At 41.4% G+C, this 26,815-nt stretch overlaps 4 protein-coding genes across 5 annotated transcripts in view; 3 read left to right on the forward strand and 1 right to left on the reverse strand.

Moving 5' to 3' along the window:
- Nucleotides 1-431: 431 nt before the first annotated feature.
- Nucleotides 432-15,943, forward strand: zdhhc5b (zinc finger DHHC-type palmitoyltransferase 5b). 2 transcript variants are annotated; one of them, XM_050041598.1, is made up of 12 exons: nucleotides 432-598; nucleotides 3,766-5,229; nucleotides 5,730-5,851; nucleotides 6,901-7,058; nucleotides 7,653-7,825; nucleotides 7,952-8,054; nucleotides 8,178-8,269; nucleotides 8,525-8,657; nucleotides 10,969-11,077; nucleotides 11,298-11,404; nucleotides 12,269-13,203; nucleotides 13,713-15,943. In XM_050041598.1, the coding sequence occupies exons 2-12, from the start codon at nucleotides 5,081-5,083 to the stop codon at nucleotides 13,816-13,818; spliced, it is 2,187 nt and encodes a 728-aa protein (XP_049897555.1). In that variant the 5' UTR covers nucleotides 432-598; nucleotides 3,766-5,080; the 3' UTR covers nucleotides 13,819-15,943. The 2 variants fall into 2 exon arrangements, with proteins under 2 accessions (XP_049897555.1, XP_049897556.1); XM_050041599.1 differs by lacking the exon at nucleotides 432-598 and adding an exon at nucleotides 664-718.
- On the reverse strand, nucleotides 15,400-21,122 carry tmx2a (thioredoxin-related transmembrane protein 2a). The gene is made up of 8 exons (XM_050041601.1): nucleotides 20,825-21,122; nucleotides 20,629-20,689; nucleotides 19,959-20,072; nucleotides 18,930-19,006; nucleotides 18,423-18,529; nucleotides 17,678-17,743; nucleotides 17,460-17,589; nucleotides 15,400-17,374 (listed from the first exon to the last, which is right to left on the reverse strand). Exons 1-8 carry the CDS (start codon nucleotides 21,011-21,013, stop codon nucleotides 17,195-17,197), a joined length of 924 nt encoding a protein of 307 aa, XP_049897558.1. The 5' UTR covers nucleotides 21,014-21,122; the 3' UTR covers nucleotides 15,400-17,194.
- si:dkey-6i22.5 (polyamine-modulated factor 1) lies at nucleotides 21,081-24,892 on the forward strand. Its single transcript, XM_050041603.1, has 5 exons — nucleotides 21,081-21,421; nucleotides 22,838-22,943; nucleotides 23,104-23,204; nucleotides 23,668-23,863; nucleotides 24,717-24,892. Exons 1-5 carry the CDS (start codon nucleotides 21,195-21,197, stop codon nucleotides 24,780-24,782), a joined length of 696 nt encoding a protein of 231 aa, XP_049897560.1. The 5' UTR covers nucleotides 21,081-21,194; the 3' UTR covers nucleotides 24,783-24,892.
- Nucleotides 24,893-24,996: 104 nt separating this feature from the next.
- Nucleotides 24,997-26,815, forward strand: part of med19a (mediator complex subunit 19a) — a 5,671-nt gene continuing 3,852 nt past the window's right edge. Inside the window, exons 1-2 of the mRNA XM_050041602.1 lie at nucleotides 24,997-25,353; nucleotides 25,768-25,890. Coding sequence (XP_049897559.1) covers nucleotides 25,134-25,353; nucleotides 25,768-25,890 — 343 coding nt within the window. The 5' untranslated portion in view covers nucleotides 24,997-25,133. The remainder of the gene's footprint in view (nucleotides 25,354-25,767; nucleotides 25,891-26,815) is intronic.

Below are 26,815 nucleotides of genomic sequence, written 5' to 3' on the forward strand. Positions count from 1 at the left end.
GACAGTGTAAATTTGTGCTCCACCAGCACAAGCAATCACGCACTTGACTCTAGCTGCATTAAGAATGAATCCTAGAGGGGGACGGATTAAACCCCTTTGTGCCCTCAAAGGGCAAGAGGGGCCTCAGAAAGCTTCCACCACTTTTTAATACAAATTACAGTCTTTCAACTGATTTATTTCGCAAACTACTGAGAAATAAAACACTTCAAACAAAATCCCCCCCCCCCCCCGTGATGTCCCTGGTGATGTGATCAATAGCAGCAGAGTCAACAAGTCTATGTAAACAGTGTACACAGGGTCATATTTGTGTATTATTTTAAGATGTATTCCTTTAGCTTTATGTGGTATTAAAACATGTATGGAGGAAATTAAAACTACAATACATGATCATACATACAGGGTTGTTTGAGCCGTTTGTTGAGACCACACCTGCTCGGCCTCTGATTGGCTGCTCACTCCACCTGAGAGTCGACGGACTAGTTCCGGGATTCCGATGTCGGCCTAGCAAGCGAGCTAACTAGTTTGCTAGCGGCTAACTCAAGGAGGACCGTAACGACCCACACCCTACAGGCAAGACAGCTCGCATGCTCGGTATCAGGTATGTCCTGTTTGTTTTACCTGCTTTTCGTGGTGACTGTTTAGCTGAATGTAACTACATTTATCTCGCCAGCCCCCAGTGAAAGCTACTCGGCGAGTGTAAAGCTTCCATGCTAGCCAGGTAATGTTAGCTAACTCTTTTTAGCTGTGGTAAAGGACTGAGCAGTGTCGCAAAAAACTTTCGAGGCTAGGTAAGAGCTAACTGATTACTAAGTATGGATCGCGTTTAAATCAGTCGATAATACACTGGACATTAATACATCGAGATAATACATAGTATATAGTAATATTCTGTTTAAAAAAGTGAAGTGTGTTTTAATGAGGTTCATTGTGGTAACGTGAGTTGCTTTGACTGAGTCCTAGCACTGCCCTGGCCTGTTGTTTAACGCTTGGTCTGTTTCAACGTATGATCCAAATATGACATGATAGTCAATCAAATGATAAAGATTAAAAATGGCATCAGCTGACACACTGGTAATGTGTCACTGTTGCTGGGACATGGGTTAAATTTGCTCGACCGGCCACTTAACGATGTAAGTTAGCTCCGCGAACCGCAGATTGTTGCGGTGACATGACAGGCTCGACACGGAGATTTTAGGATTAACATCCATTATAGTCGGGGGGATTTGTTGTGGGGCAGATGAGATGATTAACAACAGGCACACCGACACTGTGCCTCGGCCACAGCTCTGTATTTGTTAGCACTGATGATTGTTGAAAAGAGGGGTGTGTCCTAACTATCAGGTTACACTGATACTCCAGATCGTTTTCAGTGTGTTCACACCACACGGACTATTTTTTTATCCGGCGATGAGGGATATTAATCTGAAGTATGTGTGTGTCAAAGGCGTCTTGGCTCGTCACAGATAGTTGTCCCCGTGGTGTTTTGGCTTTCCAGAAGTGGGGGGAGTTTCATTTGACCACCTGAGGGCATCGAGGGTGACAGCTGTGTATTTAACAACAGCAGGCAGTTGAACAACTCTGTTTATGAGTAATGGTGAGAGATGCACAGGCACACAGAGTAATGCAAGCTTTTTAGGACACTTCAGAGTTGGTTAGTCAGACTGATTGTTGTGAAATCAGGGTGTCACCTCTACTTCTCCTGCCAAACAAAAACAAAAAGACATGAATCGTTTCATACATCTTATTATAGCGAGTATTAAGTTGTTCATTCTGCTATCATGTGTAAGTCCACAACTATATATGATTTATTCAATTTCCAAGTATTCTCTTACTAAAAGACTGTGATACCAGTGCCCTTAATACCTTTACCAATACAGCTTGTATCTGATACACTTTTAACTACCAACTCTGATAGATACAAAACCTTATTACCAGAATAAATGTTGGCATTGTACATTACACAGCTGCATTACATTTGCATGATATTATTCAGTGGATATGTTTAAACTTTGTTTTTCAACAATACTGTGGTTAACGTGTGGTTAGGTGTAGGCATGAAACCACTTCATTATGCCCAGGAAAAGATCATGTTTTGGCTTAAAATACTCAGTTTTGATGTTTTAAAAGCCGCTGGAAATGCAGCAGTGTCTCATTAAAAACAACTTTTTTTCATGGCACAAAGTCAACTTATGTACTATATCACTTTTAAAACTTTGATATGATACATATGAAACAAGCAAATGCAACATATCTGTGGTTTGCTGTAAAGTACAATGCCAACATTTTCTTCTGGGGACTGGGCTCAAATACACCACACTCGACTTCACCACACCACAGACTATATGGGTTGTAGTAGGGCTGGGCAATTTATTGGTATCACATCGATATTATGATATGAGACCAGATATCGTCTTGGATTTTGGATATCATAAAATTGTAGATGTTGTCTTTTCCTGGTTTTAAAGGCTGCATCACAGTAAAGTGATGTCATTATCTAAACTTACCAGACTGTTCTAGCCCATTTGTCATTATATCCATATTACTGGTGATCATTCATCAACAGTCTAACTTTGTAAATATTTTGTAAAAGCACCAATAGTCAACCCTACAATATTGTTGCAATATCAATATCGAGATATTTGTTAAAAATATTGTAATATTTGATTTTCCGCATAACGCCCATCCCGAAGTTATAGCAGCTGCAGTAGTGGGCCAATCACATGCACATTAAATCGAAGCTTGCTTACGGTGAATGGCTGTGAGAAAAAACATACGCATGTCTTTCTTTTTACAAGCTCTGGGTACTAAAAGGATCAGCACTTAGGTCAACAGTGGTTGTTTTTTTTAAATGTGCTATACAAATAAAGTTTGACTCGGCTTGACTTGACGTTTTGATACTTCTTGGCACTGGTTATTTTGGTCAATACCTTCAAGGTATTAAGCACCAATACCCAGCCCCTACCCATTACAGTTATTACTTAAAGACCAAAGCACTGTTATTATCTAACCATCAGTCAAAAACCCATAATGTGTAATTTACTGTGACGTATGACTAGTGTTGTCACGATACCAAAATCTTTGTTTCGGTACCAATACCAATATGAATTTCGATACTTTTCAATACTCTTCGGTACTTTTCCTAAGGAAAAGTCCTTTTGGATACAAACCTTTAGAACAATAAATAGTAGGGGTGTAACGGTACCAAAAAAATCATGGTTCGGTAAGTACCTCGGTACGGATGTCACGGTTTGGTAACTCAAATGTCCCACCAAGTTTGTGTTGTCTCGTGTTGTCTCCCTTTGCGAGGCAGACTTTCTCTTGTCTTTTTTCACGTGCGCCAGCTGCGAATGTTGATACAGGTGTTGTCTTACACACCACTTGTGCAATCTGTGCTCCAATAGGAACAAGAAAGGCGTTTGTGTGCATAAATGAGTAAAATAAATTAATGAATTGAATCAATTTCAAAGTACCGGTATTTTCCAAATGCAGTATAGTACCGTTTGGAATACTCTAGTACCGCGGTACTATTTTAGTACCGGTATACCGTGCAACACTACGTATGACAATGAAAAGTGGCACATCCTTACAACTGAGAAGCTGGAACTATCAAATATTTGGAGTTTTTACTTGCAATTTGTATTGATTATTGAAATAGCTGGCAGATAATCTAATCAAATACTTGCTTCAAATGTTATCACTGGCAACATTAGTTTTGTCTACTTGGGGTTTGCCAAATGACATTGTAATATCTTTTGTTTTTTACAGGGGCGTCCAGCAGCTGATGCACAGAGCCAGTGGGTGAAAGACGACGGGGGAAAAAGTGAAAAAGGACTAAAATGCATCAGACTACGTAACACCACCAATGCACATGGCTTTGTTTAAGAGATGCAGAATGGGAAAGGAGGTCTATCTGCAGAGAATTTGGAGGCGGGAGAGGTCTCTACACGCAGACCCGGCCAAGTGCGGTGACACCTCGATGACATACACAGGGCTTCTTTTTGGAATGAGTTGATTTTATCCCCATACTTACGCAAAGACTGAAGGCGGGGGTCTCACAAGAACCAGGGGACTCTGCTTGGCTATTTGAGCTATTTTACCTGTACAGGCAAGGCTAGACATCATTTTTTTAAAAACATTTTTTAGCAGCTTTTTGAAAATAAATTCCAGCTGGACCTTTGTTTGACATTGAGCAGCTTCCTGCAACTGGCTTAAAAGTGAATTTGTTTGTTTAGTTGTTTTCCCCCTGCTGACTTAGTTTGAAACGCTGGAACTGTCCCTCCTGCCGCCATCCTCAGTTTCTTCCACCCACCCAGTGCCTAAATAAGCCCTCTCGGGACAATCACAGAAGTCATCAGCAGCTGCTGCGCTCAATCCTCTGCCTGTTCTCCTCTATGTGCTTCTGCTCTCGGCCTGCTGGCTATCCACCCACTACCTCTTTTAATTTTCTGGTCTTTTTCTTTTTATATTCATTTTCTCTGAGAGGCATAAACAGTACTCAAGCACAGTGACGAGCATTAATGTAAACACTGAGCGTCAGGAATGGAGAGAAACCTCGGTTGAGTTTTAGTCGTGAGCGCTTTTGTGTTCATGCACAGTGTTAACGGTTGCACTGGTGCCAGGGAGCAGTAAGATTAGATTTATTTATATTGTTGCACCAAATACAGTTACATTAAAGCCATACAAAAATATTTATGAATTACCTACACATATTTTTGTATCACATTGCTCTTGTGTAGTTTTGCTTTTCTAAGCTTCTATCGAGATTATGCACACAGATTAAATATTTACAGCAAGCTGTACACATGCAAGTAAAGCTGTATATTGCTATATAAAGAATATCCTGTTTTTGAGTGAATATATTAGTGCCAGGGGACATTTAGTGTCGGGACACGCAGAATCCTTCATGTTTTCATTCAGTTGCTGCTTTGCATAGTGTGTTCTTTTCCAGTCTGTAGTCATGGCCCCTCCTCCCAAACAAACCCCATATTCACCATTTTGACCTGTAGAGCACACTTTACAGTAGGTAGACGGTAGATATCTACCTCTCTCTGTGTCTTCCTCCCCTCTCTCTCTGTCTCTGATGCCGGGCTTCAGTGGTGGGGGGGTTGGGGGAGGAGTAGGTGTCCCTGCTTCTGCTCCTCCCCGTCCGTTTCGACCCAGCCGATATGTCCCGGTGTCTGCAGCCACCACTTTCCTTGTCGGAGCCACCACCCTCTTCTTCTGCTTCACGTAAGTATCGTGCAAACACACTTACAGAGACTTCAAGGTGCAGAGGGCCTACATGTATGCACAGAGTTTTGCCACTGCTAATAATGATTGTACAAAAACATCTGTGCTTAAGGCATGTGTAAATATCCCTATGCATTATGATTTATATGTTCTTTTGTTGATTGTTTAACTTAACAAAGTTAACTGAGCAAAATTGCCCTCTTTTCAGCAACACTTGTATTCACACAGTTCCTCACAATTACACCTGTAAGCTCCCAATTTACAATGACAGTCTTGTATTTCTGGCCCCTGAACAGCTTCAGTGGAGCTCTTTGGGAGTAAATTGCCTTGCTCAAAGGCCTGTCCACAGTTGTTGATTGAGTATACAATGCTACTTGCTCATTTCTCCCATCTGTGTATTGCCAGCAAGTGCAGGGATTCGAGCCTGCTTGTGTAACTTCTACTTGCTGATGTTTCTGTCTTTCTGTAATTTTATTCCCCCCCTTTTTCATGCTGTCCAGGTGCCCGTGGTTGTCAGAGTATTTGTCCTCTGTCATTCCCATCTACATTGCCGTGATCTTCCTCTTCACCCTCGCCAACTTCTGTATGGCCACTTTCATGGACCCCGGAGTCTTCCCCAGAGGTAAACACATGTGAACAGCGTTGGTATGCAAGTCTTTGCCCTACAAAGTTAGTAATCAGCAGGCACACAAGGAATCTGTCCCGGCAGAATTCCAACAACACCTCTGCAGATTTTCTGTAGATTAAAAAACAAGACGAGGTCAAAACCCAGTACATCGTTGGCAGCATTCAATCAGTCATGACGTTCGCTTACAAGCACCGGCCCTGCTGTTGCAGTCCAGGCAAAAAATTTGAATTCTAAATACATCTTAAAATGAAGAACTAATAGTTTACATTCATAAATTAGCGGTCTTTTCCTCTTTGCATATGAAGCTGCGAACAACGGCAACATTTAACAAAGATGATAGCTGACAATGTTCAATGACGAAACAGTTGTCTTATACTAGATGTGTTTTCCCCACATATTCAACATGCTAACACTATTAGCATTAGCCTGTGACATTTCCCCTCGCATGAAATAGCCTAGTGGCAAGCAGACAATTTGTCATTTGAAGCTAGAATAAATCACACACAAGACTTGAAATGCTATTTTTGGAGGGCTTTATTGTCTTTGAAAGTCATTTTTTCCTATCTGTGAAATAACAGGAAATAAAAGCTTTGTTTTCACCAAAGGAAATGGTTAACAGTTAACAAAAATATGCAGGTGCTGACAGTGACATGGGGCGTCACTGTCTTTGTCACAGTGAATGGGGAAACGGCAAAACTTGCCTCATCAGTCACTCCAACCAATGGCGTAATTTCAACACTCACTTATTAAGAGACATTTTGTGTTTATAAGGCTGTCCTCGTATTCTGTGGTCCAGCCAAAAACATGTTATCTTGAATGAATAGTATGCATCACATTACAAGCAAAAAAAAGGCAGCTATGACATGCAATGCTTTTAAGTACACAACAGAAATAGTAAGACTGAAAAGAATCCTCAATAATGACCACAATTCATTAGAAATTGGCTGAAATATTTTTTCCGAGATTAACACAATGCAGGGAGACCATGTGATCAGGTTTTATGATGTTGGTACACTCTCAGTGTTTGTGTCTCTTGTGTTCAGCGGAGGAGGATGAGGACAAAGAGGATGATTTCCGTGCTCCGCTCTATAAGACAGTGGAGATCAAAGGGATCCAGGTGCGCATGAAGTGGTGCTCGACCTGCCGCTTCTACCGCCCGCCACGCTGCTCACACTGTTCAGTCTGCGACAACTGTGTGGAGGTACATACGCACGTTATTATGGGCTTGTATTGTGAGTCCTTATTACAAATTCATTTATTTCACAGTGTTATACAAACATGGGTGAAAGTTACACAGGGAAATCAGGTGGAGCAGGGTGGCAGTGAGTGATTATCTAGGCTAATTTCTGCTGGTTTTAATATTTTTCCTCAGGTTGTCTTGTATATTTTTCACTTCTTGATTGAATGTCAGTTAAACTTTCCTCGCTGTTGTAATTATTAAAATATTTCAAATTAATGTATCGCAATATCAGCAGCATCAAGTCTGAAAACACCACTTCCATGAGTTTGTATTATGTATACCTGTGTGTGTGTGTGTCTGTGTGTCTGTGAAGTGTGTGTTTTAGTTTAATAGCAAGTCCTAATTTCACAGTGAACTTTTATAAACTCCTGTGTGACTTGAAAGCTCAACCTAGATCTGTCCTATTCTTAGTTTTCAGTGAGTGAGTGTGGGAGGTAGACATTGTTTGATGTTGAGGTGTCATAGCTGTTGCTTATCATCATCATTTTCCTCTCTGTCGTATCCTTACTGGTGCTCGCACATTCATGTTTGTCCTCTGACCCTCTGCTCTCTCAGGATTTTGACCACCACTGTCCTTGGGTGAACAACTGTATTGGTCGGAGGAATTATCGCTATTTCTTCCTCTTCCTGCTGTCACTTACCACCCACATCATGAACGTATTTGGCTTTGGCTTGGTTTATGTTCTACACCACCGCCAGCAGCTGGACACGCCCCATTCTGCTGTTACGTATCCTTCACTTGAGACACTGCAGTCATAAGAATGCAGGAGAAATTATGGGACCTTCTTTTTGAATTTGATTGCATTGTGATTTTTAGTCTGGTTGTCGCAACCTCCTTGACCGTCTCTTCCCAGTATGGCTGTAATGTGTGTGGCTGGTCTGTTTTTTGTCCCAGTTGCTGGCCTGACTGGGTTCCACATAGTGTTGGTTGCCCGCGGTAGAACCACAAATGAACAGGTACGTACAAGAACTGGTTTTGTGCTTCAAGTTCGGCTTCGTTTAATTCATGCAGACAGTTCGGATAGATTTGTCATTTCTGTATTTTTATCATTAATGTCCATGGTTTTCCTCTTTCTGTAGGTGACAGGAAAGTTTCGGGGAGGTGTTAACCCTTTCACCAACGGCTGCATAAGGAATATTTCCCATGTGCTGTGCAGCTCCCAGGCCCCCAGGTCAGTCCTCTTCACTCCTCTGTTTACTCCCTTCCTTTAACACTCTGCTCCACAATTATTCTTTTTCCACTGCCTCTGTCTTTCCGTCGCTCTCTTTCCCCTTCCACTTTTCCAGCCTGCTCTCATATTGTTCTCTCTTGTCTGTTTTGTTAACGGAATATTTGAGCACACATCTTCAGTGTGAGTAGCTGCTGGTGTTAAATGTGTGTGTTATTTTGACTAGGATTGAAATGTACATGTGTGTCCCTCTCATAGATACATGGGCCGGTGGCGGAGCCCTCAGGCAGTGGATGTACAGCCACCATTTCTCAGACCGCCTCTCACTGAGGCCCAGCTAGAAGCCAAGGTCCTGGACAACGGCATCCAGAATGACCGACACAGCACCAGGGTGAGCGATACAAAATCAAAATACAAATACAAATCCAACAAACGCACAAAAACAAGCAGTCTGCATGTGGAAGTTCAGATGTAGAAACTCCACAGAGACTCTCAATGATTTTAATGTTATGCAGGAATTATTGGTAGATTGTATGCCTGGCTGTACACATTGTAGCTGTGGAATGAGAATGTCCCTTTTATTTATTTACAAAAAAAAGAGTCACAATGTCTAATAGCTTCTTTGCATATGACGTCATACATCATCGCGCTGTCCAGAGAGCAGACCACTGGAAGCAAAGACCATAAACACTGCACAAGTACCTATGGTCGCGCTGTTTACAGCTCCTCCATCAAATTCAAAAAGACAAAGGCCACTTCAGGTCCTGAAATAAAAGGACACGAAGTGGAGAAGTTTAACAAAAAAAGTCACTGACAAACAGCAGCAGATCTGAATCAAAAACGTCCATCTGCAGTCTGGAGGAGTGATGTCAACTAATTTAAAATGTAAACGTTAAAGTTTTGTGTTAAACATGCCTCAAGTTGGATACAGTGCTGTGACAACTTCTGTGTTTTTAGCCACGACCAGCATTTTTAACAGTGTTTCACCAGACCTCTGGGAATGGTTGACCCAGCAGGTAGAGAATAGTAGCCAAATTACCTAGTAACATTATCCTGACAGTGGTTTATCCATGTAAAGAGCTAAAATATAAAAGACCGTTAAACACCAGCACATTTACTCACCCGGCAAAAGAAGACAGCAGTTTTTTCAGTCATGGACCCAACTGCACACAAAATCGTTATGGTCCATTAGACTTGCTTTCATGGGCTCGCTGTGTAACATTAGTAACATTAGGTCGGCAGGATGAGGTTATTTGTAAAGATGGTCTTGTCCACACCGAGCAAATTGGTGAAGTTGTGGGAAAAATCACTTTGTTTTGTATGAAATGTATCCCACATGAGTTTAAATTTTCTGAGCATACCTTCTCTATTTCCAATTCAAGCAGTGTATGGATTTATCACTTCCTGCCCTCCATCTGAATTTTGTGCTTTATAATAGTTGTGTGATTAACAACAAGCTGTTATTTTCAATTTTTTTTTAGGGCTGCACATTAGTCTTTTTTTGTGTGTTTGTTTTTTTTAAATGGTCCTTGTCAACTTGCACAAAGAGCTCATTGAAAAAGGCTCCGATTTTGTACTTAAAGATTGTTTAAGTTATTTGAAAGAGAGTATCAGTAGAAAACTGCATTTTAACATATAACTGTCATTTTTTGGTGCCTTTTATGTTCGGTTCAATGTTCAGTTTGTTAAATGAAGACTACAGAAGAAATAATTTCCCTTTATTTTTTTAATTCAACAATCGTGTTGTATTTTAACAGTGCACTGAAAACAGCAGAAAGGCAGAACTGAGTACACCTTAATATGTATTTATTGCAGGCAATATTATCATCATGATATCCAACTTTATTGTGTATTGCATAATTTACTAATATTGCGCTGCCCTACTATTTATATATAGTAAAAGTAATTTTCATGCAAAAAAAATTACCAGGTCGTAATTCGAAAAAAAACCTCTCACACCATCAAGCCTCAGTGACAGGCGCGTAGGATTAAAAACTCCACCCTTGGAAAGAAAACCAAAGAGTCCCACTCACTTTCTATCACTTGAACTCACTTTATAAATGCAATATTTTTGTCTGCAAACCCTCATCACGCAAAACTCTATACAGACAAAAATAAGTCAAGGTGAGTGCTTAACACTGTGCAGCATTCTTTGGTTTTCTTTAAGGTGAGGAGCAACACAGAAAATGTGACCGACTTTGAACAGTCAGTTAATGTATGTTGCAGCTGCTGGCGTGAATACCAGTGCTTTTATAGTCCTGCAAAGGATAGTTAATGTAGATGAAATAACACATCTCTCTCCATGTGGATGATGAAGTCCATGTGTTAGCAGCTGCCTCAGTGGGTGGTGAGACTAAAAATAGTTTGAGTACATAAGTGAGTTTGAAAGTTTATCAGATGCCAGAACCTTGAACAATGGTTCATGAAACAGGACTTTATACCTCAGAAAAGTTGTTATGGCAACAACCGTGCGATCATTGATTGTCCAATGCATTTTGTGTTGGCAGATGGTTTTGCAGCAAACTTTGAGTTCAACTTTTTGGTAGACAGCCCTTTGGGTTTTTTCTTTTTGCTGTAGCCCTCTGTGTCATGCAGTTTCATCATTTATTTCACTGAGTGTGTTTTTGATTCAGACCTGTGAGTCTGAACACAGCCTGATACTGTGTGTCTGCTTACATGACTTCTCTGTGTGTCCTCTCCAGTCCAAGAGCAGTCTAGATCAGATGGAGAGCCAGTCAGCTGATGCAGAGCCTCCACCTCCTCCAAAGCCGGAGCTTCGTTACCCTGGCCTGCCCCGTGCTGACACAGAGGGTGAGACACACACACACACACACACACACACAATACATACTGTATGTGAACCTGTGTAGTTGCAGGTATGTCACCTGACATGTCAACATCTGACTGTTGACCATCAAGTCCAGCCTTGGTACTTCAAGTGTTTTCCCTCTTATGTGAGCAGATGACTGTTTGTTTTCTAATCACAACCACACCCTTTCTCAAATGTCACTTTCGGTTTCTTGCCACTCAGAGAGCAGCCTGTTGACTGAAGCTCCACCTACACCATCAATGTACAAGTACAGACCAGCCTACAACAGCCCAGGAAGGAACCACACTGCCCTCACACACCCCAACAAGGTACGTGTCAGTACACTCTTTCACAGACTTCAAGGCATTGGGTATGAACTAATCACTTAGCAGTGTGTAGATACTGTATATTAAGAGAATTGAAGAAACAATCACCTGAGAGTGAAGTTAACCACATATCTTTGCCTGATTGGAAACTCAGACACATGTAAGACTGATGTAAATCTAAATATATTCTTTTAAATACACACAACCTTGTTGATTATCACATAGCAAACTTGTTTTAGCATTTATAAGACAAAAAGGGATGTGGTTAAGCTTATTGCACACAAAAGTGAAGAGAACAGAACACATACAGATTGTTATAACAGATAGTCTGGTGGCTGATATGCCCTCACCCTTCTAATTTCCTTTGTGGTTAATACCATGCCCCTCTTTTTTTGTTTTTTACTTTGAATTGATCATTCAGTGGCCATCGGTTGATCAGTAAGTCTCAGCTAGTGTCATCTGTGTGTATCCCTTTGGCTGTCTCTGTGTGTTTGAGTGGATCTATCCTTTCCCCTGAGACTGCATTGACTGGAATGTGTAGTTCATGTACCGTATGTATTTGTAATTCCATTTATGTGTTGATACACACAGTCTTTGACATGCAGTGTCAGTGCTTGTTGAAGCCAGTCAATGTTTCCAATCCAGTAGTGTGATGATGGAGTAGAGCACCGGTCAAGCATCCAGTTTCTCCCCACCACTCTTTATTTCTGTTAGAATCTGTAGAGAAATGGTTGTTATTTGGTGCTATGTTATCTGTTCGCGAGGTAACATGGTGATTTTCATCTCTCTTCCCCCTCTTCACTCCTGCCTTCATCTTCATCACACTTTTCCTCCCCCTCTCTACCTTCTGCCTGTTTCTCCTCTCAGATGATCCGTGGGGAGAGTCTTGACTCTCCATCTCCCTCCATCCTCCAGTCCAGCCGTCAGCCTAGCTACCGCTCGGAGCCGAGCAGCCTGGACGGGACCACAGTAGTGGGGGGAGGTGTAGGGGCGCGCAGAGGGGGAGGGGAGAGGGGTGAGGGCCCCGGAGGCCCTGGCGGGACTGCTGGGATGATGACAGGGGGCATGTCAGGTTACTCTCTGACTGGGCGCTCCTACACCTCCTACCCATCCTCTCTGGTTCTGTCCACTGGCGGCTCTCGCTCCTCCAGTCTGCGCTCAGCGCACACGGCACATAACCCGCTGGCCACGCTCCAATCAGAGGGCACCACAGACACCAGCTACAAAAGCCTGGCCAATCAAACGCCTCGGAATGGCAGCCTGTCCTATGACAGCCTTCTGACACCATCCGAGAGCCCAGAGTTCGAGTCAGCTGCTCATGAGCTGTCACCGCAGAAGCCTCGTGCTCCGTTTCCCCCAGCAACTGTAACAGGCCAGCATGAGGTGGTGTCACCCAGTAGCCCGCTGCAGGGCTACACGTCGCCCTTCCTCTCAGCTCAGATCGCCCAGCAGAGGGAGGGGCAGCTGCTCCAGGGCTCTGCCACTTTCTCCTCCCCCCACAGGGCCTACCTTCGTGCCGTCAGCCCACCCCCTCCTTCCTCCTCTGGGCCTCCTGAGATCCAGCACCTGCTGCAGCATAACCAGGACTCCTCTTCCCGAGCCCCTCGTAACCTCTCCTCCTCATCCTCTTCCCCCGGGGCTCGCTCACTAGAGCCCCCTGTCTCCCCGCCACCTCGCGGCCTCTCCCTCGGCAAGTCCCAGTCTTACATTGGGGAGGCAGGGCCTCAGTACAAGCCTCGGCCCGCAGGAGGAGGCACTGTGCTGGGAGGGGGAGGAGCTGGAGGAGGGCAACAGGCTCCACAGTGAGTAGTGATCCGTCGCCAGATCTGTCAGCCTGCTACTCTTCCTCTTCCTTTCCCTCCTAATTCTCTTCTTCTTCCTCCCTGGTTTGTGTCAGCCCTCCTCTTCCTCCCTGATCTGTGTGAGTTTTCCTTTTCCTCCATGGTTTACAGTCTTTGCTTGTTTAGCGTTTAGTGTTGGAAGTTTTACTGTTTCAGTTGGTGGTCTGTGTGGATTAGTGTCACAAGCATGCCACTATGTGTTTAGCTCTGTGAAAGCATGTCTAACCAAGCTGCTATTTACTTCTGTCCTGTAGCCTTTTCTGTCCTTGTCTTTTTTCTTACTCACCAAGTATAGTTACCAAATGCCTTACAAGATCACTGGCAGAGAAACATGTTGCTGTTTTTGTTTGTTTGTTGTTATTTTTGAAGTAGAACCACTCACCTCCACATTCATGTATCCTCTGTCCTCACCCCTACTCTGCTCCCTCACTCCTCCTCTCCCATCCCCTTCCTGATGGCTGTCCAATCAGATCCACCTCTCGCCCAGTCTTGGCCAATCACACCATATCCAAACCAGGGGGCGGAGTGAAGAAGGTGACAGGCGTCGGAGGGACCACTTACGAGATATCGGTTTGAGTGACGGACATCCTTCACGGTCTATCACAAGGAAGGGGGAAAAAGTCATCGGACTACTTCCTCTCCTCACCTGAGCTGGACATTATTCACGCCTGCAGGCTCCTGAAAAATGACTGTTTTCCACTGCAAAGGACTAAAGGAGCAGGCCTGTCTGGTACTCACTTTGTTATGTTTGTAACACCACTGGCCACTCTCCTCTGCTCGCCTTTCAAAGTTGAACAAAGAGTAAAAGGGGACACTGGTTCATTTTTTTTCACAGGATCAAGTTGTCTCCATTTCGCCACTTTGTGAGCCATAGACTGATGTGACTGTATCATCGCGGCTGGGTACAGATATGTCTATAGAACACGCATAGCTATTCAATGATTTGCTGTTTTATTTGGTACATTAGCACACAGAGTATTGACCACCGTGTCCGACACTTAAGGAGAGGATGGCCTTTATCCAGTGGAATTTTAAGAGGGAGGATTTTGGACTGTTGACCAATAGAAACGTCTTCTCCACTGTCTGAACGGACCACACAACCTGTTTATCGATGAGTCATGGAGAGTCCAACCTATAAACACAGTATCATTTTAGTTTTATAAATCTTCTTTTTTTTAAAAAATATTGTTTTATATAAATGTATAAAATCTTACAGATTATTATTATTGGGTCAACTTGTCAGGTATTGGAGATGATTATGGATGAGGTTGGAAGATGAACTGTGTGTAATATTATTCATGAAAGCGATTTCAAATCAGTTGCCTGTTTGTATTTAATGGCTGCATCAGCCACTCATGAGCTCTTGCTGGAATTTTCATCGTCCAAAGAGAAAGACGATCGTTTGGTGGAAAGCTGAAGTGGCAAATAATTGAGCTTAATTTTTTCTTTTTTCTTTTTTTTTTTTGGAAAGCCACAAAGAAATTCTGAATCACGATTGCAGCACAAGTATCTTTGTGGAATGTACGCTTGTAATGTTTATGCTAGAGACATTATGCAAAATCTGTTAGTAGCTTTAAGATCATCCTATGTCTTTTTGGTGTTTATTTTTCTTTTCTTTTCTTTTTTTCTGTAATGTTTTTGTCTGTCAATCAATCAAAATGCTAGCAGGACCTTAAACCTTTAACAGACGGCCAGCCAAATAGGGGCAGCGAGGGAAGGGCTTATTTATTTCACCAGACAAGACAACCTTGTAGTTTTGGGCACCATTTTAAACCAGTCTCCACCAGTTTGATTTCTTTCTTTTTTTTGAGAAAAGATGAGAAAGTATGAATATTTTTTATGAAAAAAAAAAAACTTTATAAATGAAATTGTAAATGTGATATGCCACTGAATAGAATTTCAAGCGGGGACTGGTTTGTATTGGAGACTGTGTTGATTTTTTTGCCTTGAGACCATTCATAGTAAAGCATGCACATTTTTATTTTTTCTATTGGTTAACATTTTTTACACTTTACTGAGGAAAAAAAAATGTGAGGCAGATTAGATTTTTTTGATTGACTTGCTTGTTTTTTCAAAACTTCTGTAAAAGGTACAGTTATTTTTTTTACTCACAGCCATGTTAAGAAAAAAATAATTAGACGAAGGGATGTGTGTATGGGTGTTTGACGATCGGGCATTACGGTTAAGGTTTTATTTATTTTAATTTTTTTCTGTCGAGAACTACAGCGGTGTTAGCAGTAGAATGTCAAAGCTGGCTGAATGTAGCACGTCTTTGGGGGAGAAGTACACGCTTGAAGCACACAAGTATCATCGTTCAACCCAAGAGACCGTGTTACGAATTTTCAACCCTCCCAGGCTATGTCTTCGGTGTGCATGTGACTTTTGTTTGTCGTGCTGAATGCTTCACTGGCGTGCGTACTTGTGAGAATATTGTCAAAAGCCCACCTGGTTGATGTGTGGGTGGCAACAAGAAAAGAAGCATCACTAATGGCACGGGCAGCCGTCGTACAGAGATAAAGAGAACCTGTGTTACTTTTCTTCCTTTCTGGCCAAGGATGATGGCCGCTGAACAATTTGAAACTATGTGAGTACAGTGAGTATACTTCTATGTGAGATAAAATATCGCTATTGTGGGCTGTGATGAATGGAACGAGTTTCACAAATATCTGTAACAAGTACATTAAAAACATTTCCAAAATGGCCTTATAAAGAGTTTTTAAAAAGATGTCTTCTCAGAATAAAAAGGTCAAACTGATGAAAAATTCAATGTGTTGTGAATCTTTACTTGTCACACTTTTAATTTCAGCTTCACTTTGGTTTTGAAACATGAGACATCAGTAAACACACAAAATACAGGCAGCAAGGGTTTACATGCAGTGATGAGATGTGGCTGAAAAACAATCATTACAAAAAAAGGCATTTTTCCCCCTCAAATAACTTAATAAATGTAATAAAATGTCCCCAAGTCATCGCTTAGCTTGTGCATAGCTGCGTCCACACCATACGGCATCATATCCACTCAGACCAGGGAAATGTGGTCTAGCTTTTTTGGGTATTTATTCGCCACAGTAAAGACATAGTGTAGAGATGACATCTAGTAGTGTCAAACCCATTTTCCTCTTTTCATTCCATAATGTTTTGCAATAATGTAAGGCATGGCAATGTCAGAAGAAAATAAAGACTTGCAGCCCCTCTCTGAATCATAATTGATGCTAGAATGGATAGTCTGGAGGGACAAGTCCCGCCATACTGTGCTGTGATTGGCTAGAACACAAAATGTTGTTTGTCCGGTCATAGTGAACAAACATTCAGAGAGCAGGGGCACAAAATCCTTGCAAAGAAAACTGAAAAAACACAAATGACAAAGACTGCTCCACATCCAGGGGTCTATGGACAGTTGAGGAACGCTGACAGGGGGCTAACGGGCCTGGACACGGACTCTGCTGATCCCCTGCTCTCCCTCTGGTTCTCTGGTGGAGGAGCAGAGCACAGCCTGGATCACTGAGGCTTGCTGAAGGCTTTACTGGGGCTGAAGAGGAAAGCATGTTGGAGGTTCCACATCCAGTGCATGGACACTGGAGGACAGCAAGCAATGGGCACCTGGTGTGCACACAGACCCCTGGCTTGACTCTCAGTTGCCTGGCTCTATCCCACAGCCCCTAAGCAGCCTCCGGCAGGCCCAACTGGCCCACCCTTATCTGCTCTTATGCCAGAGAACCAGAGAGAGGGCGGGAAGTCGGCGAGGTCTGTGCCGACTGTGGTGAGCCCTCTGTCAGCTTTCCACCAGAGTCCATATACCCCTGGATGTGGAGCTGTGGACTCAACGCTTATTGCTGAGATGCAATGACGTTAGAAAAAGCTTTGTGTCTGCAGTCAAAATCAATTCTGACGGTCCTTCCCCCATCCCTCGGACCATCCATTCTAGCATCAACCCTGAATCATCCTCTCCACTTCACTGGTCTTTCTTGCTCTCTGTGGGCTGCTCCGGGTTGTTGGTTTCAGGCTCGAGCTCGTCGCTGCCCTCCTCTGGCTGAGTGTAGTTCTGCTCCCCTTCTTTCAAAGCACGACTTTTGTTCAGCTTCTTGTATTTTTGGAAGAGCTCGTTGAGGTTAAACTCTCGGATAATGTTCTCCTGGGGACGAAATAGGCCACATGTTAGCATCTGTGTGTGAATGTGACAGAACGTGCTCCGTGTGTCGGTTACAGACAAGACTTACGTCATTGAAGGTCCAAGACACTGCTCTGCCTTTATTGTCCACCATCGGACGTCTCATAAGTTCGCGCCCTCCTTGGAAAAGCACCAGTGTGGGCAGCTGCTTAGCCAGAGGAGAGGTACTCACCTTGTACCTGTTGAAAGACAATTCATGGGACGGTCAACACCTGTGCTAAAATTAATGTTGCAACATTAAAGATGGGTGCAGAGAAAATGACTGACCTCTCTGAAACCTCTCCATAGCGTCCAATGTCCACCTTCCCAAACCTGAGTCCAGCACAGTTGTACCTATGATATGCAAAGAGACAAACAAGACATTTAGGCCAGTCTTGGACGAATGCCTAACATGTAGGGTTTTTTTGGGAGGGCATTTGACATTTGAGGGCTTAAACGTAGCAGTTAACCTAACCATGTGATTGGTAGTACTGAAGGAAACATTCAATGCATCTTAAAATTAATTTACAGCTCATTTTGATCAAAATCTAACTTAAAAAAATGTCATATTTGGACAGAAATACAGCATCAAATACGGAAGGTTAATAAGCCAAAACAAAACACACAGCAGAAGTCTTGTTGTGTCTGTCTAACCTACATTCAGCAGTGTCTGCAGCTGGTATCAAATAAATATAATTATATTTATATTTATATTTCATATCAAAGACGATGATTTTAGAATGAATGTAGAACAGATAGGAACTATTAAAATACTATTATAGCCTTTATAAAATGCATTGCTACAAAGTAAACAAATATCACGGTTGCTTATTTAAGTAAATGGTGAGTGGTGATTTGTGTGGTTATAGTCAAAAGTGTGTATTCGTTTAGTATTTTTTTCCTTAACACAGCTCATCTTTTTTTACCATAAGTGACTAATTAACTTGCTTGAGGGCCAGAGGAAAGCCTGACTGAGACCGTGTAGGCCTCAGTATCTTGCGTACTGGAGAGTCTATTTTTACTTATCTCTTACTTGAGTGAAAGGTCGGCAAAGACGGGAGCGAAGGACTGGCACTCAGAGGACCAGTTGGCGTAGAATTCAACAATCCAGGTGATACGACTGTCACTCTGCAGCTCCTCCTAATGAGTCAATAACAGAAATTAGATTACATGGGTGTAGATCTCTGACATATATATCTACTCAACTGCAGGACTGGGGCATCATCATTTAGGAAGATCTAATAATTTACTATTTCAATTTCAGATGTCTGACATTCAATTTCTATAATACAATATTAATTGGCATATTGCTATTGCTTACAAGTTTGATAGCACTGTCCAAAATGCAAATGTTCTTGAATATATCAATACTTGATAACCCCATTATGATTCCCACCAGTTATGTTGTTTCAAAGCTTTAACTGAACATATCAGTAGCCTGAGGGACCACTGTACATCCAAATGGCCGTCTTACATCACAAAGGTATTTACAAGCATTCAAACAACTGCAATTCAGCGTAGTCTGTAGTGTAACACTCACATCTATGGTCTTGTCGCTGAAGTACTTTATGTACTCGGGGCCCATGTAGAGTGGTGGCTTACAGGTCATGACGAATGCTGGAGACAAGGCATAGATAAACACTGGTAAGTTTACCTTACAGTGGTCCCAGTGGATGAAAACAATGGTTAAATGTAAGTTTTACATTTTCTGAAGAGGGCTCCAGAGTGAGAGAGGCAGGCGTGTTAATTACGAGCGACATCATCAGAACCATGAATGAAGTACTTTATATGATATGAGATGAATCAGGGAAACTTATAACCTGCTATAACCTGCTAAGTGTTACAAACAGTAAAAAGTGATATTCATTGTGCAATGTAAATGATAGCATGTAACTTCACAACAGAATAACAACATGTGGAAACACTAGAAATAATTTCCAAATACTGAAAGTATACCATGGCCTAATATAGGTGTAGGTATTATGAGGCTGTATATAAAATACGTATGGATTGAGTATTTTGTTATTTAGTTGGATGATGAAGAAACTACTCTAAATATGTCACATAAAACATATGAACCAGCTTCATAGTACTATTCCCTCGCGAACCCCAAATCCTTCGTATTAAAGGCATCTGTTTAGAGGGTTTCCTGCAATGTTTTAATGTGTAATTTGTCTGAAATAAGCACCACCTTCACTAACATTACTAAAATGAATACACATTTATAAAATAAAACCTTAACATTCCTCTATTTGATACTGCAAATACCATTTACTTGATAAGTTTGTCTATTGTTTTGGCTTTCACCTACGAATAAAATTGACTTCAAGACGATGTGATATGGATCTGTCTCTGTGCAACAGTTACCCTGCATCTATCATGGTGTTGCTTAACATGAAAAGGCACATTTTAATTGCACCACTGTGAGGTGGAGGTGATGGGCTAATGTAACACCAATGTAATGTGACCTTCTTGATGAAAGACAGTTCTCCATAAATGGACCTTCCCATGAGTCAAATTTCATTGTGAGAGGGAAAGTACTTGTAACAAGGGTTATAAGGTCACTAACCAACACACAATGCGAGGTAAAGGATGCCGAGCCGAATGTCCAGCCTGAAGAAGAGGATGACGTTGGCCACTTTACTGAACAGGAACAAGTTGCCCATGTGCTGCTCCAGTGTGACTGAGAAACAGAGAGAAAAAGAAGATGGGGGGAAAACAATGAACGCAGCACAGGAAAGACCTTGACGCTGTTGATACAAGGTCACAGGATGGCAAGATTACACTACCACTGTAATGTTTACACAACAAAGCAAAGTTTTTAGTAAAGTACTTCCTGGATGTGGCCTGCTGCAGGGCTTCTCATTAGGTCTCAGGTTAAGGATTTAAAACAGTTACTCATTAGGTCGCAAATACCTGTTTGGTTGAAGTTTAACAGTCAGGATACAGATATCTTGTCCTTGTTGTTAGAGACAAAGTTGAACTAAGTTACATGTCTACAGTTCATGTTAAATATTAAGGTTAATTAGAAGATAGATTTGCCATATTCCTCTATATATCCTGGTGGTTCCCTGCTCCTAAATTGAGCATCACCTGCTTATACAGGCCATTTCTGATTATGTGAAGTGTTTACAGTGTAAACAAGCACTTACAATATTATGACATCAGTTGGTTTACATATATACAAGTGTGTGTGTGTGTGTGTGTGTGTGTGTGTGTGTGTGTGTGTGTGTACTTACTTGCTCTCCTGTTCTTCATCATCACTATTGCACTGAGGAACATGAGAATCTCCACCTCTCTCTACAAAAACAAAAAGACAAAACATAAAACAACTTTGTAATGAGTGATTAAATTCGCTAACTCATCTCACAGCAGCTAATTTGACCCCACCATATTTAGCAGGCAGCAACGCAACACTACCCCCACCATGCTCACCCAGTCAAAGTCGCAGGAGTTGCCGTCCTCCCGCTGGGTCGCCAGGTGCTCGCACAAACCGGGAGCCTTTCGGACCAGCAGGAAGGCGACGGTCATGAGGACCGAGGTGATATAATACGGCTTCAGCAGCCATTTGTAAATCTGCGGTAAGTGGTACAAGAAAGTAATGAGTCCTGTGATGAGTCCCATGCTGGCAGAGACAACTGTCAACCTCGAGAGGTTTGAGGCGGAATGACAGCTGAACTAACTGATTGGACGACTGGTTCGAGCTGCGCATGCGCCAAACAACGCGGATATGATGTGTTCTGGGCGCTGCGGCTGGCCGTAGATTTGGCGGGTACTGCAAAACGTAAACAGAAGACGCTGAGAAATGGAGGAAAGCAAAGTAGCAACACAAAAGGAGGCTGTAGATAACACATGCGTTAAAGACTCAACTGAAAACCAGATAAATGACGCTACAGGAGAAGTTTCCTCACAGGTGTCAAACACTGGATCCGTGTGTAAGCCGTCCGAGGACACGGAAGCTCGGTTTAACAGACTGAAGTTGTTCGACAAAGTGATGCAGAAGAGCCTGGAGAAGCTCATCGAAACTGCCAGGTAATATATCCTTTCTGATAATGGTGGAAATCCGTTGCAAAAACGACAGTTAAAGCCGTGTATGCAGTTGTTCAGATTTGTAGCTCACGTGTTATAGACCCTCATTACTGTAAATGACAATGTGATGATATTGAACTCGCACCAGAAGCTGAAATTGTGATGAGCTGAAGGCAGCTACGCCCATTTTTAAAGATTCATACATTATTCCTATGGTCTAAGACAGGCCAAAAATATGAGTAAACATGAACAACTCTCTCCCAAATTCAGAAACTAGAGTGCTAAAACTCAATTGTATGATGACATCAAGTATAAAGTCTGAAGCTTCTCCATAGTCAGTGAATTGGGAAATATGTTTTGAGAGCAACCAGGGAAATATTCTGTGTATATGGGTAAATTTTCTGTTTCAGAATTAAAGCACTACTTCAAAATCATTTGGATCATTTGGATCTAAAAAGGAAAAGCTCCTGACTTTATACCTGATGACATCATAAGTTGAGACTTGGATTCTGGCTTTGAGAGAGAGTAGTTCATGTTTACATATATTGATTGAACATACCTGGGCCAAAGAAATAACATATTGGAATTTTTAATTTTGGTGGTGTTCCCCTTAAAAAAGTTCTGAACTCAAGATTCAAACAAGGGAACATGAAATGGAAATAAGCTACAAAAGCAGTGTGTGAGTGTGGTTCTGTGGTCACAGCTGGTGTGAAGGATTGGGATCTGAGTATTGTAAATGATGCTTATTACTGTGCAGCATTCATTGACACATCTGTCATAGGAAGTGCCCAAAGGAGACCTAATATAAATGTTGTTTACCGTTAACATGAATTACTGAAAAGAAGTAGGACTGTATTTTTTAGAGATAATGACCTAATGATAACTGCCTTATTATTTACAATAATGATTTCTTTTCATAAAACACAATAGTTTGTCTTGGGCTGCCACAAAGGATTATTTTCATATTTGTTGTTTTCATTTTTATGTTTGTTTGTGTTTGTATGTTTTAATAGATTAATAGATAGATTTTAGTTTATGAGAAGTAAAAAAAAAACAAAGGAAAAAGTGAAACATGCCCAGAGTCCAAGAGAACAAGGACACTGTAATGGTACTTCTTTTGTCCAGCTAACAGTCAAGCACCCAAATATATTTGATTTATATAATATAACAAAGAAAAGCAGAAAATGCTCATATTTAAGAGGCGGTAAACAGTAAATATTTGGCATTTTCTTTTGATAAATGACCTCACAAGTACTCCTTAAGCAAATCTGTTGTTATCAATAATTTTTCTGTTGATCAACTTACAGGTTAAACCAACTAATCATTTCAGTTTAAGTTCAGAGAACTGAGAAAAACCATGGTGTATTGGGAAAAGCCACACGTTGCTGCACGTTTGATTGACACGGCTTTCTTTTACAGTTTTAACAGATTCGCCAGCACCTACGGTCCGCTGTACAAGAAAAACCCTGAGAAGATCGTGAGCATTCACAAGCAGTTCATTGAGGAGTTGCAGAGGACTATACAGGTGTGCAGCACAGCATATTAATACTACATATGAAAACAAACAACAAATGGAAGCTCTACTCCCTTGTTGTTTGTATCATATATGTGAATGCAGTATTTACTTGTCTACCTGCTTCTATTTGTACCTGTTCACATTAATGCTTGTGTCTGTGTATGTAAAGGAGGACATCAGCAGATTGATTGAAGAAGGCCGGTTAGAGTTAAAACTGAATGAGCTGGACAAACTGGAACATGCTGCCAAGAACAGTGCAGACCCTGCATGGTCAGTTAATAGAATTTCGTCTTCTTTGTAAATTATTATTATTTATAACAAAGAGCAAGTAATAAGCAGTAAGTTAATTTTGGCATAAAAAATAACTTACTCCAACCATGTCTCATTTGATGAATGAAATTGTGTTGAATGGAAACTGTTGTTGCTCAGATATTTAACTAAAAAATATTTAAAGAGTGAATTTCCACCATTCTTCAAAGTAGATACACAAAGATGGACACAGGGCAATGCTGTCGGCAGATCTTGAGGAACAGTATATTAATGATTTGCCCCAGTATTGTTGTGTTAATCAATATGGAACATTTTTGTATACACTGTCTCACTATTGGACCTGTAATACAGGTGCATTGCATTCCTTTATTGCACCATGCATCGCCACTGTAATATTTCCATTTTGCTACATGATTACAGTATAAAACATTTTCATCCTTAACCCTCTCTCTTGTTCCGTTAGGCGGCCGAGTGGGGTTCCTGAGCAGGACTTTTGCAGCTTTTTGATGCCATACTATCAAAAGCAGGAGGCCTACATGCGACAGGAGCTGAAAAAGATTCAAGCAGAGAATGCTGCTCTGGCACAGAAGGTTCAGGCTGGTAGAGAGAGTGTTGCTCAGACTGAACATCGTATTTCTACCGCCGTTGATGAGTGGAAGGTGAGAGAAACAGACACTCTAAGACATTAGAGCTGCACAGAATAACATTAAAAAAAATTTGAGATAATTATTTTTATATTCGCAAAAGGGGTAATGTGTAAGTAATGCTTGAGTCTTTATTTTAAAATGTACTTATGACATTAGAAGTCTCATAAATTATGTAATAGCTGCGTGGCTGAACCATATTTGTCAAAATCTGCATTTTACTTCCCAGGTAAGTAACTTTAAAGGCCCAGTGTGTGGGATTTAAGGGGATATATGCATATGCATAATTTGGCTCCCGGTAAAAAAAAAACTCCTAAACGCCTGAATTAGAAAAAAGGTGAGCACACACTAACATGTGGTGAATGAGCCGCCTGTCTCTGACATGCCAATTAGCACTGGAAAAACACTAATTTCAAATGTTAAAATGCTTTATTTAATGTTTTTACTGATTTTTAATCACCTAATCTGTTTGTTTTGGAGAGGAGGTGATCTCTGCAGATAATGCGGGTCTCCGTAAAAACCTCCTGAGCCATAAACACTGAAGAAATTTCAACCAGTAATTAATCAGCTGGTTGCAGTCTGCAATACTCACTGCTAGATGTCACTAAATCCCCCTAAATCTTAGACACTGACTGAACCTGTAATATATTGTAAATGGATGTGATGTTTCTTAATTTAAAAAAAAGAAAGAATAAAAAACATGGTATCTGCATTAGTACAGTTTGAAGGAGGCCACTGTCTGACAGCTGTTGCTGATGGACACAATATCCTGGTGCACTTTGACATAAGTAGAAATATAAAATAGAAGTTTGCCTTGAGTGTTAACAGTTTTGTATGTTTTTTTCCTCTCTCTCTCACATACTTTTAGGCATCTGTCATAGAGTTTGAAAGGCTGGCATCTTCTCTCTGCCCTGTTGATGTCCTTGATGTGTGATCTTCAAATTATTTGTCCTGGAGATATATCCACTAACTTAACTGTACATATTGATTTTGTATCCAACGTGTGTTTGTCTGAGAATAAACTTTAAATCTTGGAAATAAAAAGTTATTTGTGACCTCAGTGATTATATCCGTATGGGCCAATATACACCAATCATTATGGTAATGTGCGTGTCTATGCCTAGTGTTACGGTACGTGCGCTATGAAGATAATACCACAAAGAAGTGAAGAGTCGAGTAGTTGACAGTCGGGTGTATTCGTGGTAAACACCATCAGAAATTACAGGCCACACGCTTGGAGAAACCGGCTATTTCTTTCTATATAAATGTATTATTTGTTATAGATATGACAGAAATGTTTTCAACTCTGTTCGGGCAAAATGAAGCTCAGGGACCGCCCGGCTCTTCGTCTTTGGGCTTCGGACCAGGGAAACCTCCGCCGCCGCTGCCGCAAAATCAAGTCTCCATGGCGGGGCAGATGCCACCGCAGCTCGGGGATGAAGGGCCTGCTCTGCGGAAGCCCGGAGCCATGAATGAACCTTTCTATTTACTGCGGGAGTTGCCTGGTACTGTCGGACTCTTATAATTGTTGTATGCTTTTAATGTTACTTGTCTGTTAATTTAAAAAAAAGAGTTGAGCTACTATCAACGGTGTTGCTAAGCAGTTTGTAAACAATGCTAGCTAGCGTTAGCCACCAAGGTAAGTGTTACCGAAGATACTGAGTGGGCTAATTACCGGAATTTGCCCACTTTTTTCATAGGTATGACTCTTTTTTTTAAAAAAAATATCTTATGTTTGTGACACAAATACATCCACCTGAGTTTACGTTTTCACTTTGCTGCTGTGTTTTAAAGTTAATCGTATGCTAGCTGTGGTTGTACTTTGTGATAATTGAGCTGAAATTGCAAGATGAACAAATAAGTGGCATTATGACCTGGCTTGTTTCATGAATTAGACTGATGTAGATCTCTGTGTTTAGTTGGAAACGAGTTAACGGGCAACACCAACCTCATCACGCACTACAACTTGGAGCACGCCTACAACAAATTCTGTGGAAAGAAGGTGAAGGAGAAGCTCAGCAACTTTCTACCAGAGTTACCAGGTGAGTTATGGGCACAAGTGGGGCCAAGTCATTTACTGGCAAGTCACAAGTTTGTCTCAAGCCCCAAGTCCTAATACTTGGGTTTTGAGTCCCAAACAAGTCATAATGTGCTTTTTACCAAAGTTAATGTCATTTTAATAGCAGAGTAATAATATGTTAACAAAAAATCATGCAGCTTTTTTTAAAAATATGTATTTGTTGAAGCATGTTTTTTAAAACGAGTGCGACAGAAATTGATCATAAAAAAAGTTGTGCTGACTGTGCACTTTCATAGCATGTAGCACAGCTAACCAATACCACAACAAAATGATTCTTGTATAATTCTGTCAGATCTTGTTGCGTTAAACTCATGTACATAGCTTTATCTTCCTAAATTGACTCAGGGGAAAGTAGCAATTATTTTCAGGTCAAAAGAGTCCAAGTGAAGTCACGAGTCACTGGCATTAAAGTTCAAGTGAAGTTGGAAGTCTTTTTTGATTTTGTCAAGTTAAGCCTAAAGTCATCAAATTTGTGACTAGAGTCTAGGGCTGAACGATATGGAGAAAATTTCATATCTCGATATTTATGCCAGATATCTCGATACCGATACGATATGACTATGGGTTCAGTGAAAACTAAGCATTCTTTATAAAAAAATTTTTTTAAAAAACGAGTCGGAACCATTTTCTGGAAGCCCTCTTTAGTGACTGAATACACGGGAATCATGTGTAGCAATATGGTAGCAATATGGTACGTTATAGCATTTGTAATGTCTTTGTGCCTGCTGGAAGTCGATTGGTATGGCATTATGCTACTGAATGCATCGGCAATCCGACCTTGCTTGGGCTTGACATAGGAGGACCCAGATGTCCCTGCCGTGTCTTTTAATGCAAGGCACTGTTCATACAGTCCTCGGTAGTGTTGTCACGGTACCAAAATTGGGACC

Source organism: Epinephelus moara, chromosome 4 (genome assembly GCF_006386435.1).
Source record: "Epinephelus moara isolate mb chromosome 4, YSFRI_EMoa_1.0, whole genome shotgun sequence".
Lineage (NCBI taxonomy): Eukaryota > Metazoa > Chordata > Actinopteri > Perciformes > Serranidae > Epinephelus > Epinephelus moara.

What these genes read in the sequence shown, in the direction of transcription:
- zdhhc5b (XM_050041598.1), top strand. Translation starts at nt 5,081, where the DNA reads ATGCCGGGCTTCAGTGGTGGGGGGGTTGGGGGAGGAGTAGGTGTCCCT. An exon ending in GTAGAACCACAAATGAACAG is followed by an intron (nt 8,055 to 8,177) that starts GTACGTACAAGA and finishes CTCTTTCTGTAG; the next exon opens with GTGACAGGAAAGTTTCGGGG. An exon ending in CCCTCACACACCCCAACAAG is followed by an intron (nt 11,405 to 12,268) that starts GTACGTGTCAGT and finishes TTCTCCTCTCAG; the next exon opens with ATGATCCGTGGGGAGAGTCT.
- si:dkey-6i22.5 (XM_050041603.1), top strand. Translation starts at nt 21,195, where the DNA reads ATGGAGGAAAGCAAAGTAGCAACACAAAAGGAGGCTGTAGATAACACA. An exon ending in AGTTGCAGAGGACTATACAG is followed by an intron (nt 22,944 to 23,103) that starts GTGTGCAGCACA and finishes GTGTATGTAAAG; the next exon opens with GAGGACATCAGCAGATTGAT. An exon ending in AACAGTGCAGACCCTGCATG is followed by an intron (nt 23,205 to 23,667) that starts GTCAGTTAATAG and finishes TTGTTCCGTTAG; the next exon opens with GCGGCCGAGTGGGGTTCCTG.
- tmx2a (XM_050041601.1), bottom strand. Translation starts at nt 21,013, where the DNA reads ATGGGACTCATCACAGGACTCATTACTTTCTTGTACCACTTACCGCAG. An exon ending in ACTCCTGCGACTTTGACTGG is followed by an intron (nt 20,690 to 20,824) that starts GTGAGCATGGTG and finishes TTGTTTTTGTAG; the next exon opens with AGAGAGGTGGAGATTCTCAT. An exon ending in GATGAAGAACAGGAGAGCAA is followed by an intron (nt 20,073 to 20,628) that starts GTAAGTACACAC and finishes TCTGTTTCTCAG; the next exon opens with TCACACTGGAGCAGCACATG.